General features: G+C 42.5%; 1 protein-coding gene across 1 annotated transcript; it reads left to right on the top strand.

Moving 5' to 3' along the window:
• The first annotated feature begins 236 nt into the window (after nucleotides 1–236).
• LOC104550867 (carboxymethylenebutenolidase homolog) lies at nucleotides 237–7279 on the top strand. Its single transcript, XM_010210900.2, has 6 exons — nucleotides 237–300; nucleotides 2332–2554; nucleotides 3707–3814; nucleotides 4896–5038; nucleotides 6031–6122; nucleotides 7019–7279. The coding sequence occupies exons 2-6, from the start codon at nucleotides 2340–2342 to the stop codon at nucleotides 7196–7198; spliced, it is 738 nt and encodes a 245-aa protein (XP_010209202.1). The 5' UTR covers nucleotides 237–300; nucleotides 2332–2339; the 3' UTR covers nucleotides 7199–7279.
• Nucleotides 7280–16507: the final 9228 nt, after the last annotated feature.

The following is a 16507-nucleotide window of genomic DNA, read 5'->3' as shown; positions in this document are numbered from 1 at the left end:
CTCCAAAGGTTAATATCCTCTTGTGTGAGTTTAAAAGAAGATTCAGCTGCAGCAGTACTCATCACAGCAGCCCACTCTGCTTACACTAGCAGTGGAATTAATGGCTTTAAAACGAGTGAACTTTCAACTTGCAGTGACTCTGCAAATCACAGGATAAAGGCAGTAACTTACGCAATTCTTGTGTCAAGAAACTTGATCCTTGCCCTCACTCCTTTTCGTTTTATGAGTCAGCACTTTCTTTCGGGATCACATTCAGCGATAACCATCCACGCTGAGCTCCTGCAACTTACTGTGCTACAGGTATGTGTAGGCTTTAGGGGTTTATTTAATCTTCCAGGGCTTTTCCTCCTGAGAAATAGAAGACAAGTGCATGCTGAGGTTGCTCTCAGCATGTTTGGGGGAGCTTTCATTTTTAGGTACTTGCTTTTTTAAAGAGCATATGCTCGTTTAAATGCTATGAGGAAGCTACTTTCTCCCCTAATTGTTTTGAGATGAGGGTTCAGAAACCTTTTCTTTTCCCTCCTGAAAGAGACACACAGCAATATCTTTCTGTTTGGCTGGCTGTAGGTTCAAGTTTCTGAAAATGAATTCTATTGTTTGGTCTTTAAATAAAGACTCAAGTGTTTGCAAGTCTCCTTCCTCTCTTCAAGATCCACTTGGACATGTTCCTATGCCACCTAATCTAGGTGGACCTGCTTCTGCAGGAGGGATGGGCTAGATGGTCTCTAAAGGTCCCTTCAAACCCCTACCATTCTGTGATTGTATGATTTATTGGAACACCAAGGCTATAGGTTTACAGACACTCCTGAAAGAATAACTTTGACAGATGTAAGAGTAGGAGATTATTTTTTTATGGAATGTGTCAGCAGCATCTTAGAAATGGAAGAAGATACTGTTTGCATGTAATACACAGGATGGCAAATGTAGAAACACCAAAATGCTTTGACTATGCTACGCAGCTTGCAAGTCTATATGGCTTATAAACCATACAAGCCCGCATCATCCCTCATAAGCTTGTGTCTGGTGATTTCTTCAGCTGCTGTATCTGCATCTTCCAATATTTCATGTTTTACATTTTATCAGATATTGTGAAATCTTTGCAACTGAAGCCTTTAAGGAAATACTGAATATATAAGCATACATAAGGGCATTGTGTTGGTGTTTCTCGAGTTCTGAAATCATGTTTGTTTTAATACTCAGTGGCTGCTTTTGTTATATTTTAGCCTAATTAGAAAGAAATTGTAGGTGGAAAATTAGTTGTCAACTCTTTCCGATATTTAAGCTGTATTTTGCCTGATATGCTCATCTATTAACTTGTTTTTTTCTAGTAGACTCATTTTCAATTAGAAGTCCTATACGTGAGACTACGTGTGGGGAAAAAAACTACCTATGAGTAGGCGTAGATTAGCATAAATGTACACCCACAGTTAACACAGCTTTCATATAAGATACAGCTTGCCTCAAAATGACCTGTGAAAATGAAATCTCCCAAGACCTGCTTGGCACATTCTGAATTTTGAAGCCTGCAAATCCAGAACATCTTGGTCCCTGGAAATCTGTGCAAATCTGACTGTGGGGTGTTTTGCTTGTCTGCTTGTTTTCCTAAAGCTGTACTTTTAGAACCACCAGTATTTAAGTCCCACTAGTTCGGGGACTGTTGAGTAGCCTGATTTTCCCCATTTCTCTCTGTAAGTTACATTTGGCACAGTCCATGGCATAAAATCATTAACCAAGGAGCCAAATAAACCTGTGCTAGATTCTGGTGGCATTTTTTGACCTTTGTGAATGCCTTGTTTATTTTCTTTTAAAGAATGGTCTGTAAAAAATTAACCATGTTCTGGTGTTGCCTTCTTGATAAAATGTTTGTGTCAACTTAAGGATTTTTTTCTTTATGTTCAGTTTTCTTTTTTCCTCCCTTAGAGTTTGACCACGTTCTTTATTATTCAATAAATATGATTTTATACTCTACCTTCCACTTGTATATTTTTCTTGACAACTGTCCTAAGCATCCTCCTTCAAAAGTCTACAAGGTCTGAGGCTAAAGCTGGTTTAGAAAGGGATTTCTTCACACTGAAAAAGTCGACTATGGAATGTTTTAAGTCTCTGGAGAAACATACCATGTTTAATCTAAGTGTCTTAATGAAAAAGACATCCCAATGTGAGCTTATTGGCTAACGTTGCATTTTTGATCTCACAGTAACCAGCAGGTTCACAATATTACTATACTGATTCAAAAATTCAACAGTCTATGATGCTACTGTATTTTGATCTTTTTTTTCCAGTGTGATATGCTATGGGATTCAAAACTGAATGGGTATTTTTGTTCTTTAGGATCACACATGGCTAACGAATCGAGGCCCTGCCCATGTGATATTGGAGACAAATTTGACTATGGAGGCCGTGGGCAGGAAGTACAAGTTGAGCACATCAAAGCTTATGTTTGCAAAGCACCTGCCAGCACTGATAAAGCTGTGATTGTGATTCATGATATCTTTGGATGGCAACTCCCAAACACCAGATATATAGTTGATATGCTTGCAACTAATGGATACACGTAAGAAATACTACTGTTTGCAAAGGGTCTTTTTAATAAGAAAGGTTATTGAACTATTTCCTTTTCATCTACACCACAGAAACACAATTTCAGAGGCTTCACTTCCACGTTTCTCTAAAGACTTTCCTGTTTGCTAGTACAGTGTAAGAAGTCTAGCCTAGTTGAGTAGTCCTAGTCCTGCCTAGTAATGAGACAGTAGGCAAGTACAGAAAAGAGAGGAAACAGAGGAAAAACCTTATTCTGCATCTTTCATGCTCCATGAACCCAAAGCTGACTACTTTCTCCCTCCCAATATAGCATCTGTGCAACTTTATTCATAGAACCATAGAATCACAGAATGGTAGGCTAGAAGGGACCTTTAGAGATCATCCAGTCCAATCCCTCTGCAGAAGTAGATCCCACCTAGATCAGGTCACATAGGAATGTGTCCAGGTGGGTCTTGAAGACCTCTAAGGAAGGATCCTCCACACCCTCCCTGGGCAGCCTGTGCCAGGGCTCCCTCACCTAAACAGTAAAATAGTTTTTCCTTAGTAAATGTTTAAATGGAACTTTTTGTCTTTCAATTTCATCCCATTACCCCTTGTCCTGTTGCTAGCTACTATAGAAAAATGGGATGCTCCAACCTCCTGGCACCCACCATTTAGATATTTGTAAATATTAATGAGATCATCCCTCAGTCTCCTCTTTTCTAGACTGAAAAGCCCCAGTTTTGTTGTTACAGTAAAAATTCCAGAGAGGCTGAATGGCATTCTATGAAGGTAAAGTGTACCAGCTTGTGCCAAAGGAAGAAACAAGTTCTCAGACACATGAAAAGTACATTGAGCATCCTCTGCCCTGTGTTACTGGGTTAGCATTTCTTCTAGCCCAAAAGTAAATGATAGGGGGGTTTGTAAGTTGGTAGGAAACCACTAAGGATTTTCAAGAACAGGTAATCATTTGCCAAATGAAGTAATGAATTTTAACAGGGTAAAAATATACCTGGAAGTTATGCCAAGTCCTTTTATTAGACTCAAGAGATTAACAAGGGTTGCTGGTATAGTGCTTTGATTAAATTCTATGTGTGTTCAACAAAATGGATTTGTTGCATAGTACATGTGGGCTTCCCTTTAATCCTTTCTCAATGCACATAAACTGTTTTCATTTTTCTTGCAGAGCCATCTGCCCAGACTTTTTTGTGGGACAAGAAGCTTGGAACCTTTCTAATGACTGGGCTGCTTTTGATGAGTGGCTGAAAACCCGACAGGCCAACAAAATAGACAAGTACAACCCTTGTTCCTTGTCCAGAGAGTGGATGTCCTTCTTTCATGGGAATTCTTACCTCAGGAAACATGCATGATTAGATGCTAAATTATTATTATTGGGTCAAAGACAGCTGGATGTCCACAAACAGAAATTCCATGCAGATTGTGGATCAAGCTAGTGGTTATGTAAGGGATGTTTTTTTGGAAAGAACTTTGAAGAAGAGCAAAAAGTGCACACTGCTTACCTGGGCAAAGGAAAGTCTCAAAAGAAAAGAACCAGATGAGGCTAAAAAAATCCAACTCACTCCTTCCACTTCAGTTTGATTCAGTTCCTGCAGGCAGGCACAACTTCCAGGGCTTTCAGATAGGATGCTAATGTAGTCACCAGACAGTATTTAACTAGGGAATACTGGTCCTGCTTCCCATCAGATCCCAGCTAGTTCAAAGCATAATGCTTTCCCATTCTTCTAGCTGGATTTTTCCCATTTTTATCTGACCCATAGCTTGGTTGCATCATGTTCTTGCTGATTTTGGAGCGACTATTTCAAATTTACTTCCACAGTTTCATAAAATGTTTGTCTCCTGGATGAGAGATGGTTTATCTATAGCCACATCTGTGATAATGGGATGCTCTTGGCTGGCTCTGTGTCCCAGGTTTTTATTTGGGTTACCCTGTAAGACAGCTATTGCCATTTTTGAAATGAATTGGACTACTGCTTATAAAATCACCTTAGCTTCCAGTAACAGTGATCTAAGAAGATAGATCTTGTCCTTTGTCTTTTCCCTGGGGTTTCTTTTGTATTTTAGAAGGGACTAATATTGAACTAGTGTTGTGGGTTGACCCCAACCAGCAGCCAAGCACTTATACAGCCACTCACTCCCTCACTCCCCCAAGAGGGACAGGGGAGAGAGTAGGAGGAACAAAATGAGAAAACTTATGGTTTGAGATAAAGACAGTTTGATAAGTGAAGGAAAGAGAAGAAACAGGAGTGATGCAAATACAGTTTTTCACCATCCCCTATAAGCAGACAATACCCAGCCAGTCTCTGGGCAGGGGCATATAGATAGATCCTTAATTCACTTTCTTTTACGTGTCTCAGAGAAGTTGATGCTGTCCTGAAGTATCTAAGGGAACAATGTGGTGCAAAGAAGATCGGTGTCATTGGGTTTTGCTGGGGTGGAGCAGCAGTTCAACATCTAATGCTGAAGAACCCTCATTTAAAGACAGGGGTGTCTGTCTATGGTAAGTCTCAAATACCTTTTGTTCTGAGCAGGCATGACTGGTGCAGGAGCTTATTCTGTAGGATACTACTGTAACAAAATTCAGTGCCACATCTTATGGAAGAAGATATATCTATTACACGAATCTTTAAGCATTTAATTTTGCACACTCACATTTTTGCACTTAATCATAACCAGCAAGATCTATGTATTTGACTGGTGTGGCCAGGATTGGTTCTGTGCAACAGACTGTACAATGGAGACCAAAAGTCAAGACCTCACTATGGCTCAGGTTTCTCTTGGCTAGCAATGACAAAGTGGTTTCTGAGCACATTTTTATATCTTTTAGGAGGCAGCGGTTATTATGAGGTGGATCTCCACCGTGGTATCTTGCTTACTGTGTCTGCATGAGTCAGGACAGGTTGCTGCCCACATGTGGTTTTCATTATTTGGAAAACCTGTTTGACACATACCTGTACTCAATTTCCCTGTTGAGCTAACAGGGGAAGAAGTGGCAGCAAACTTTTTGTTATCCTATTACAGTGCAAGGTCTTTCACTGATGAGACATCTGTGCTGGAAGCTGCAGAGGTTGCAGACCTTCAGGTCATGACATGAACAATTTAGTCCTCAGTGTTATTGCTGTCAGCAGTCTCTTGTTACTCATATGAACCATTATTCATCTCCCTGTTTTAACCCTTGCACTCTCACACTTCCATTCTTACTGCTTTCAGGCTACCTTTACTACTAAACAGATGCCCAAAGAAAACCACAGGAATGAGGCAAATGCAACAAATTCTTCCCTGACTTTTAGATTAAGATGATCTTTTATCTTTAGTGCCATTTGAAACCACAGGATGTTCTCACAACAAAAGGGACTTTCAAGCAAAGCACATTTTATGCAACCTGATGAGCTCTAACTGATCAGAATGTCTTTTATTTTGACTGTATAGCTTTGGTAATGATTTAACCACTTTAAGCATGACTGATTGTATATGCCTCCCTTCCTTCCCTAGGAGTGATCAAGTTCTTTGACAACGGACTCAATTTGCTTCATCCCACCTTCTTCATTTTTGGTGAAAAGGATGAAATCATCCCGTTGGAGCAGGTGAGTCTCCCATCAGAAGTATTTGTCTTTTTAATGCTTTTCACGCTTGTTTGGTATTTAATTAAGAGAAAGTAGAAAACTACTTTGCACTTCTCTTTCACTAACTCTTACAGTAGCTCTACACAAATTTAAGTTTATGCCTAAGTAAAATAGTTTTACAGTGACACTAAAACTGCTTTGTTTCTGTTGCAAACTATGGATGATTTCTATATGACAGCTCCTAAGAGGAAAAGGGAAAGAATCCAAAGGAAGGCTTCGGTCAAGTTTAAGATAGATTTTCTTTAGTCATACTGGTAGTGTATAAATCACTAGATGCAAGAGAATGTAAAAAATCATGTGACTGTCCTTTTCCTTCTCCCATTGTCCTGCAGAGATTCTCCTTTCTGGCACTCTTAACAGCCTTCCTGGTGAGCCCAGGTAGAGAATGACTGGGGAAAGCTAATTATCTACTAAGGAGATCAAAGAGCAACATGCTTTCATTGAGTGATGTTGCCTTTTAATTTTCCTGCCAAAAATGCCAGTAGCTCTGAACAGATGATTTTATATCTGTACCTCTCCTCTCTCTATTTCAAATTAGCCTCAACTGGAGCAGAAACTCAAACAAAACTGCAAAGTGGGTTATTCATTCAAACTCTTACCTCATTTCCTTTTTGTTTTTTAAGAGGTCTATAAGCAGTAACTTGCCTAGTGATCACCACATGGAGGAAAAAAAAGCCTAGTTAAATAAAGTGTATTACCAGAAATACATTTGGGTATAAAATTAGAAGAGAAAACAAAAGAGAGGACACACTGCATCTGACTCCCAGACAACTGGAAAAAAAACAGGGCAATTTGAGGACTGTAGATACATAATGTTAACTCTGTACTCATCTAGCATGGAATTTTCTGTGTTGCAGGTCACTGACCTGGAGCAGAAACTTAAACAAAGCTGCAAAGTGGATTATGAAGTTAAAGTCTACCCTGGACAGACGCATGGGTTTGTACATCGCAAAAGAGAAGCTATCAACCCTCAAGATAAACCTTTCATTGAGGAAGGAAGAAAGGATATGATCAACTGGCTGAATAAATATCTTTAGCATAAATAAATGCCTGTAAAACAAACCAATTGTTGTAGGGAATCAGAAAATAACACAGATTCCGTTGATTAAAGTGCTCTTAAACCCATCAAAATGTTCTGTGCAAGTCCTGCAATAAGACTTCTCATCTGCATTTGTTTTCTAAAAAGGTGTCTAGAAACGGCTTTACAAAGCCATTTGAAAGTTGTAAATGTGAGAAAAGGTTCTTACATTTGTTCCTGTGTATCCTAAAATTATTTGAATGTCATGGGAATATTTTCTAGAATCTGAAAATGTCACTTTTTTATACTAATATCAATCTGATTTTAAAAAATCATTGAAACTCTGCCTATGCTTGAGAAACACTGTCCCAAAAAGCTGTGGTTAGAGTTGTTGAGCTGCGAGGTTTTCAGCTCCTGAGAGGTTCAGCTTTGGGGTAAATACAGCTCTGGTTTGGAAGGCTGAGATGTTACCTTGGAATCAGAGTCTCCTATTGAGAATTTATAAAAACAGAGCTAGAGAGAGGGAAGGGGAAGGACAATGGGAAGAAATTAATGCAAACTGAAAGAAGGCTGCAAAAAGTAACTGTGACTGGAGTTAGGAGACTAGAGAAACGTTTAGGACCAGAGGAAAAGGACCTGAACAAGTGGGAAGAGGATAGGACACCAAGAGACGGTAGAGAGCAGGAAAACTCAGATGAGAAAGAAGAACAAAGTAGGAATAAGAGACTACCATCAGACATACACAGAGCTTAGGAAGAAAATAGGAGTGAAGGCTTCCAATCCCTCTTTTCCTTCCACTTCCAGACTTGTCTAGTTAGGAAGGCAGAAGCTTCTTGTTGGCTGCCACCTTCTTATTTCCTTTAGCACGTTATTATCCACTCTATATCTGTCAACTGACTTTTGGATCATCTGTTTTCATATCTTTCAGGCACTACCAGTAGAGCCTTCCTTTCATCCATGGGAAGGCTGTCCTCTGTGTTTGTCACAGGCACAGTCACACAGCTCGGGGCTCACAGAGCTGCTTGAGCTCCCTGAGCTTCAAACATGGTCACACTTAGTTATTCCACTTTAATTCTCCTTCCTCCTCAGGACACCTGTACTCCTGCTGTAAAATTAATTTTAATCAGAATATGGTTAAAATTAACTTTTGTGAAGACTGAACCAAGCAGTTCCTGACAATTCAGTCTCTACTGGACTTTGTGCTATTAGTTCTCCTTCCTGCTAGTAGCCAGTGCTTTCCTTTGTCCTTCTCTCATTTTTGACACATTTGCAAATACTTTTATCGCTAGCTCTGTGTCACTTGATAGCAGTAATCTATGCTGCTGCCTTAGCTCCTTTGCTCTTGTTCTGACACATGCCTGTGTTTCCCCCTTTCTAAGCCTCCTATTTGGTTCTGAAACGCTTGTGGACATCTGGATGCAGCTGCAATTGCCTCTTACTATGCTGTCTGCCCTTCCTACACATCAGGATCATCTGATTTTTAATATCTCTTTCACTAAGCATGTGTCCTCCACTCCTTTCTCCCTCACAACCCCCAGCACCAGTCAGAGTTTCTGACACTGCTTGCTGTAACTCATTTTGGCCACATCCACAGGCACACTAAGCTTGTTATTTAGGGCTGCAGTTGCCTACCTAGCACAGGTTTTAATCCAACTTTAAGCCTTTAAATAATGACTCTTCAATACCTTTCACCACAGGCAATGAGTGCTGGCTTAGCCTCTAAAAAGGGTGCAGTGAGGGGACCAGTTTTCAGGTAGGTAGTCTTGTCACAGGGACTCAAAAATCTGGCTTCATTTCATTTAAGATAAGCAAAAATAAAAGTAGACTCAAAAAGTGTTGTAGACCTCCCATGGGATAAGGGATTAGAGTTTGATGCCTAGCTCCTCTTTCAGAAACCTCCCTCAGCATGGATTCCTTACTTGCCTGTTTCTCATCTTTGCTCAGAAGTATAGCAAAGTCCAGTAAATAACAGAATGCTGGATTTCAGACAGTGAGGAGTGGAATGGGGTAACAAATCTCCTCAACAAAGTTCCCCTTTCAGACTGTCGAGCAGATGGTGACACCTGTGGTAATTCCTTTCCTTTCCTTTCCTTTCCTTTCCTTTCCTTTCCTTTCCTTTCCTTTCCTTTCCTTTCCTTTCCTTTCCTTTCCTTTCCTTTCCTTTCCTTTCCTTTCCTTTCCTTTCCTTTCCTTTCCTTTCCTTTCCTTTCCTTTCCTTTCCTTTCCTTTCCTTTCCTTTCACCATTGAGGAAACTTCGAATCTTGCCTGGTTGTTTGGAGAAAACATCTTAGGGAACAACAGCCATCTGGGATTTTTCTGGATTCTCACCCCTTTCCCTTGCTCAGCCTCTCCAAATTTGCTTGTTCTGCTGGGCTGGTGCCAAGTGGTACATGCGAAGGATTTTGGAGAAGAACAACATGTCAGGATGTTTCAGCAGAAAGATAAGGAGATGGAAAGCAATTTAAAGGAGAAGGAAATCAATCAGGAATTAATAAAGTGGAATGAGTTTTAAGTATTTATTCCTCCTTTTCCCTAGGCAGATTGAGGAATGATGGTTCTGGAGGAAGGAAAAGAGATGGAAGAGAAAGAGAAAGAATATGTGTGTACCCTTTCATGGTATACCAGCAGGAAGAAGGTGGGGAGGGCCCAACAAAGACACCCTGATGGAGTGGAGAGGGGACCATCCCAAGCCTTAGCATTTCCCAGCTAGCTCAGATTGCTGGCATTTACTATTCCCATGATACTTTTGATAACATCTGTCTGATGCATTAATGACAAGATGCTCTATTCACCACTCAAAACAGGGATTAGGGCTCGAATCGCCATTCCAGCTTGTCACTCACCAAGGAATTAAAATCTTTGAACAGGGAATTTACTGACCCTATGGGAGAGGCTAAGACTGAGGAAATGATGCTTTAAAGATGAGATCACTGAAAGAAAATAATGCATTAGCTGGAGAGCTTTCAGCTTTCCAAGCTGTGGCTGAGAGCCACCAGGCAACATTACAGAAAGGCACCTGATTTGTTCTCCAGCCAGATCCAGATCATCACAAATACACTTGCCCTTTCCCCCTCTGAAGGAATAGTAGTGTACAGTGCAGGGACTCCAAGGAATTGATAGTTTTTAGAGAGTTTATATGGCCAGTATGGAAGAGGCTTTGACGTGCATCTTTTTCCTAACAGAGGAAAATATCTACTTAATGTCCTGGTTTTGTCACTGACAGCTGTTTGTCTCCAAAAGTCCGTATCAGTGGCTGCACTTTGAACTTCATTGAAGCAAAAGAATGATGCTGATAGCAATGACACAAGTGAACACAGATGTGCCCATATGGGAAGACCAGCTTGCTGTATTGCAAGCCCATGAGCTCTGCTATCTCAGCTGTGCTGTCAGGTTTGCCAGCAGCTGTGAGCTGGTTCTGAGCTAAACAGGCACAACGGTCAAGAGCAGGAACATCACTTATCTCAGGAGGGAGGATGGTTGAGCAATGATGCACAGTCAGTTTGAATACTATGGATTCCTCCAGAAATTACTAGCATTTGTGGTTTTAGAAAGGCTGTGGGCTTTCTCACTCCTCCCTTCCCCAATTAAAAAAATCATTACAAGAGTCCATGAGATAAAACCCTTCAAGAAATGAGCCATGGATTCAAGTTCTTACTATTTGCTGTTGGTTCTTGGCTGGGTTGTTTTATTATTCTGGGCTTAGTCTGTCCACATTGCACATAATGTGGTTGGAATCGTGCTGATAGCATCTCCTTTGGAATAGAAGAACAATTTGAGCCAAATGTGCTGCAAATTGAAGCAAATCTACTGTAGCTGGTGGGTTTACTATGGCTTGATGAAGAACAAGGCCAAAACCTGTTTTTCTGTTCCCTGTTTTGCATGGGTTGGACAACACATTGTGGTTTAGCATCTTCTTATGTCCAATCCTACTGGCCAAGCTTACTCAGGAGTTTTCCAAACTTGCTCAGTACATCCTTCCACAGCTTTCTCTTTGCACTGCTGTATGTCAGAAATAGTCATGTGTTACTGCTTCAGATGACATCTCTTAACTACAAGCACAGTTTTAGGGCCCAGCTAGGAACAACCAAAGCCTGAATTCGAGAAATGCTGAGCTCTGTGTGCTGTCTTTGCCTCTAGTATGCACTGTGACTTGCTGGCAGCTTTGATGCTCAGGCTTTCTTGGGCTGTTAAACTCAAGGAGTCAAAACTACAGACTTATTTTAAACAATGATCTTATTATTTGAGCTCCCTGGTAAAGAAAAATCATTGCAGAAGAACTTTCTTGATTTCTTTTCTCTGTCTCTCAATAGTATCATCATACAGATGCAGCAATGGCCACACCAGCAGCCGTGATTCTTGGAAACAGACATGAGAATTGAGCTCCAAAGGTGAATTTGTTAAGACATCAGACTTCAAATGTTCCTCCTGGAAGTTTTAACACACCTTTCTTTTACATCTGTCTGGGAGAGAAGCCTTGGGATACAGCTGCTTCTTTCACCTTCCAGTTGAAGGTGAAAGTGAGGAGGTTTCTACTCCTGGTGTCATAGTCACAGTAGATTGATCAGAGGAGACAGCTTAGTTTGAATTAAGACCAGACAGATACTTTCAATGCTAATAACTCACTAGGACTGCATGACATTTGCCTGAAAGTCCTGTAGGGATTCAAATGTGGAACTGTGAGCTGCTATCCAAGCTGTATAACCTGTCATTAACGTCTCTGTGCCCAAGCACTGATGGATTGCCAGTGTAATATCCCCCTCACTGTAAAAACAATGACTGGTGCGTCTGAATTCCACTTGCAGTGAGAGACTGATGTCTATAATAAACAGCAAGACAGATAAATATATAAATGTCTGTAGAGAAAAAGCTGGGTGTTGGAATTGTCTTATAACAATCATGTAGTCCAACTGCCTGACCAGTTTAGAGCTGACCAGAAGTCAATGCATCTTAAGGGCACTGTCTAAACACCTCTTAAACAGTGACAGGCAATGGGCATCAATCACCTCTCTAGAAAGTCTAGTGTTTGATCACCATCTCAGGAGAGAAATGTTTCCTCATATCCAGTCTAAACCTCCTCTGGTGCAGTTTTGAAGCATTCCTATTTGTCCTATGACTGGGTACCAGGGTGGAGAGATCAGCATCTCCCTCTCCTCAGGAAGCTGTAGAGAGCAATGAAGTTCCCTTCAAAGGATAGTTTAAGGATTGCTCCTGGCATTTTCATGGACGACCTGGAGAAGTGCCTGAATGGTGAAATCCAAGCTTGAGGATGATTCTGGCTTTCCTTGCGTGGCCAAATCCTGTTCTCTTGGCAAGGAACTTCAGAAGGAGTCCACAAAACTAAGTGGTCGAGCAGAAAAAGTGTCAAATGAGCTTCAACAAAGATGCACAGAAGGTAATATGTTTTGGGAAAATAATCTCACACGTTACTACATGATGCTGAACTCAGAGCTGAGATCTGCAGTTGCAGACCTGGAAGGAGATCCTGGACTTGTCATTTGCTACTCTATAAATGGGCTTATGCAGCAGCAGCCAAACTAAATGTAGGGCACCATTAGCAAGTCCTGCAAAGCCTTACTGCAGCCTTTCCCTCCCCAGGATCTGTCTCCAGGCTGTCCAGAGCCCCAGCCAGCTCAACCTCCTGAGATGTCCCTATCTCACCAGGCCAGGGTGGATGCTGCAAGCTGAGCTGCTACCCAGACAGTTCCTAGCTGTAGTTGTGGTGACAGTCATTGAGCTCCAGGGAAAAAGCTGATGTGCATCTTGAATACCGGATATCATGTATTGGTTTATGCCCTGCAGGACAGGCTAGGAGAGATCACAATGGAAAGAGTTAAAAGCACAGCTATTGTGAGCCTCTGTCCCTGTGGCAAGATGGAAGATCACTGTCCCAGCAGTGCTCTGAGGCATTGGGATCCATGCTTATGGACTAGCACTGTCTCTTGCAACTACTCTGCACCCAGCAGCAACGTAAAGGGAGCAGGTTGCAATGGGACTGGGCAGGGTGTTTGGAAGCCGATTTGTTGCTCAGTGGGTAACCAGAGGTTTCAAGTGAGAGGGACTTTGCTGAAGTTGGCGAGCATGGTTAGGAAACACCTCTGGGAAGCAGGGCCTAGGCTCAGCAAGAGTGTTGTGTCAGCTGTCAGGAGAGGTGGGACATTGTAGGGCACTATCAGGACAGAAGCCAGCAGATTCCTCAGCGATGGGGTAGCTCTGAATGATCTCAGAGCACAAATGGTCTGCGCAGCTGTGGACTCCTCTGAGCACCCTGCCTGTGCTGGGGAGAGCTCAGGGCCTCGGCTCTCTGTCTGAGAGGCAGCCCTCACTCTGTAGCACCCTGCAGATTGGCTTGCTTGCCTATCTATTAAGGCTGCAGGGAAGGAAAGTGTTTGCAGCTCACAGAATTAGTGATATAAAAAGTAGGAAGGCAATGGGGAAAGTCAAAGGGTTCTTCCCACCCTAGAGCCAGGCACAAAGCTGGTTCTGAAAGGGGTTGAGCAAAACTGAGTGCTGAAAAGGACAGGATTGTGGCTGTTCTGGTGATCTGCCATCAGCGATGTCCTGAGGACATGCTTATAGTCAGTTTGAATAAAAATTGACAAACTGAGTATTGCTGTAGACCACAATATTAAAAGAGCAGTGCTATTTTAGGGTCTAGTAGAGGAGCTTGATGTTTGTACTTCAGAAGCTTTCTCTCACACATATCCCTGCTGATAAGCCCTCATACCACCAAAGAGCACTCTTTGAGTTCAAATGGCATCAGATCTGCCACCACAGATCTGCTGTCGGTGCCTCTGGTAGTACAGGATGGAAATGAGAGACATGTGGGGCTGGGTAGCTCTAAAACAGGATCACAGACCTCCTCTCCCAACATACACCCTGTGGAAATCGCCAGACTTGTTAGCCAGAGATGTGCTGAAAAATATTAAGGCCAATAGTTGAGAAACTGTGTCTTGCTAACAGTGTGTTGGAACAGCCAGTCCACTCAGTGCTTCATTGAGGACTTTCTGGAGCCTGGTGGGTTTCTCTTCCAAGGGGCAGTGTTCTAGTTGTGACCATACAGCTGGCATCATCCTACCTTTGAGCACTAAAAGGAATTCAATCCTGATCCTTTAGCGTTGTGTACATTGTTTGCTCAGAGAACTGCTGCTATTCTGATGGGAGTGAAATGGGCTGTTGTGTATATGCCAAGGAAGAGCCATAAGAGAAGAGCAGGAAAGACTAAAGAGTTGTGAGAGAGCCTTTCTCAATTAGGCCCCTTCAACTGCAGCTTTTTTACTCCAGCTATTCCTCATTCAGTTGTCACTGCTACGACTTTGTGACACTGGCTGCCACATCTGGCTCCTGGGAAGGTTCACATTCCATTATTTTCTGGTGTGCTGCCTCCTCTGAGCCAGGCACACAAGGAACGGGATATTCATCATGCTAACTAGTAATTCAGAGCTGGAAAAGGATGCATTTTCATGACATAGTTGTTGTTAGATATCACAGGCCATCCCCAAACCTTGTGTGTGCCATAAATCATAAACGTGCATCTGAAAGGAATCTTTGTAGTGGACAATATTAGGCAAGATGAACAGAAGTGCCATTAATACTCACTTGTAATTTCTCTACTCTTCCTCTTTTCCACTACAGAGTTTAGCTGAAGGGTGTGCAGAGATCCACAATCAGTCTTGACTCAACGTGAGATTCTTCATGGGTCTGCTTGTGGGTAGTGAAGGCAAATTGTTCTGCATGGCTGGAGACAGCATATCCTCAAGTCCACCACCTGGGATCGGCTTTTTGAAAGAGAAAGGAGATCTTGGTTACATCATATTTCCACCTCTACCAGTGTTGTCTTTGCCAGTGGAGCAAAATGTGTGTATGGCTGAGAGAGGTGTAGGCGTTACATTACAGAGCTCCTGAAATACACAAATGCTGACCATTAGTAGGACAGAAGGTCCCAGGACCTCTCAACAGCTGCTCTGTGCCCAGTCCTCAGGGAATAGAGAGCAGGGACTCTCACACACATGATATGCAGAACTTGACACTTTCTCTCCATTGTAACCACTACAGATGTAGTGTCAGATGAACTGCAGGTTGGGGGCAAGCCCTGAGCCAAATTGCTACTTGTTGGTGCACTGCACATAAGGCTGTGAGAGAGAGCTCTTTTCTGGGCAAATCCATCCAACAAGTCTCACTCCCAGTAGGGATGGAAAACAGAGAATCTGTCTCTTGAAAAAAAATATATGGAAAAATCAAGAAAATTACTGTGTTTTCTTCCTAGGAAGCAGATTTGAGTTAGTGATTGGAATGGAGGAGAGAGGGACCAAGGAGTCAGGGCACCTGGATTCCTTTCTCAGCCCTGCCTTGTAACTGTGACTTCAAACAAGTCCCCAGGGACACTTCGCTGTTTGACCTCAGACATGTATCTCAAGTACAGGTAACAGTCTCACTCATTCTGTCCCCCAGAAGACTATAGGAGCCATGTTCCTGGGGACCAGTAGTTGCACTGCACCTTTCATCCCAGTGCTGCAGTTTTGGCTACTGGATAGGTTTCTCCTCTTACACTCACACAGCGCCCGTCAGTAATGTTCCTGCCTGTAGGGACTTTGCACATTGAAGGTCTTTCCCATACCTGAACATTCTTCAGGCCCCAGCTCTGGAGAACAGCAGGGGGCTGGTGCTATGACACAGCTTCAGATACACAAACTGATTCATCTCCTTATTGACAAAAACAGTGCTTCAGACCCAAGATCACATAAACACAGATCCAGGACTTACACGACGTCCATGTTCCCCAGAGCTGCTTTGCTCTCCACACTCAAAGAAAGAGGACTTTGGAGTTCCTGTGTGACCTACTCTAGGTGGCCCTGCTCTGGCAAGGGGGTTGGACTAGATGATCTTTTGAAGTCCCTTCCAACCCTTAAGATTCTGTGAATATAGTCTGGGTGAAGGCACTGAGAATAGGTGAAATGCCTGTACATTATTGTAGTTGCCAATGCTCTGTAGTTCTGGTATATGTGAGGAAGTCTTACCCATCGGGCCCGCTATGGTTTGTGCCTGATCTCCCATGCTCACTGACACAGGCACTGACATGTCTTTGGCCCTTTCAGTAGCCAAGAGCAAGTGCTGACAGCCCACGGTCTTCCTAAGCACTGCCAATGTGCTTTGGCTTGGCGTGGCCCCAGAGCAAGAACCACGCACCAGCCTGGGGAGCTGCTTTGCTCCCTGAGCTATAACGAGAGTCCAAGCTGAAGGGAAGGGCTGAAAAGGGTGGGTGTGCTGAAGGGTCCCTGGGGCTTATGATGGGTAGAGCAGAAGTTACCACCTCACTCAAATGCCTGCAAC

Source organism: Colius striatus, chromosome 4 (assembly GCF_028858725.1).
Source record: "Colius striatus isolate bColStr4 chromosome 4, bColStr4.1.hap1, whole genome shotgun sequence".
Lineage (NCBI taxonomy): Eukaryota > Metazoa > Chordata > Aves > Coliiformes > Coliidae > Colius > Colius striatus.
The sequence above is the reverse complement of the archived record's forward strand: the minus strand, read 5'-3'. Positions and strand labels throughout refer to the sequence as shown.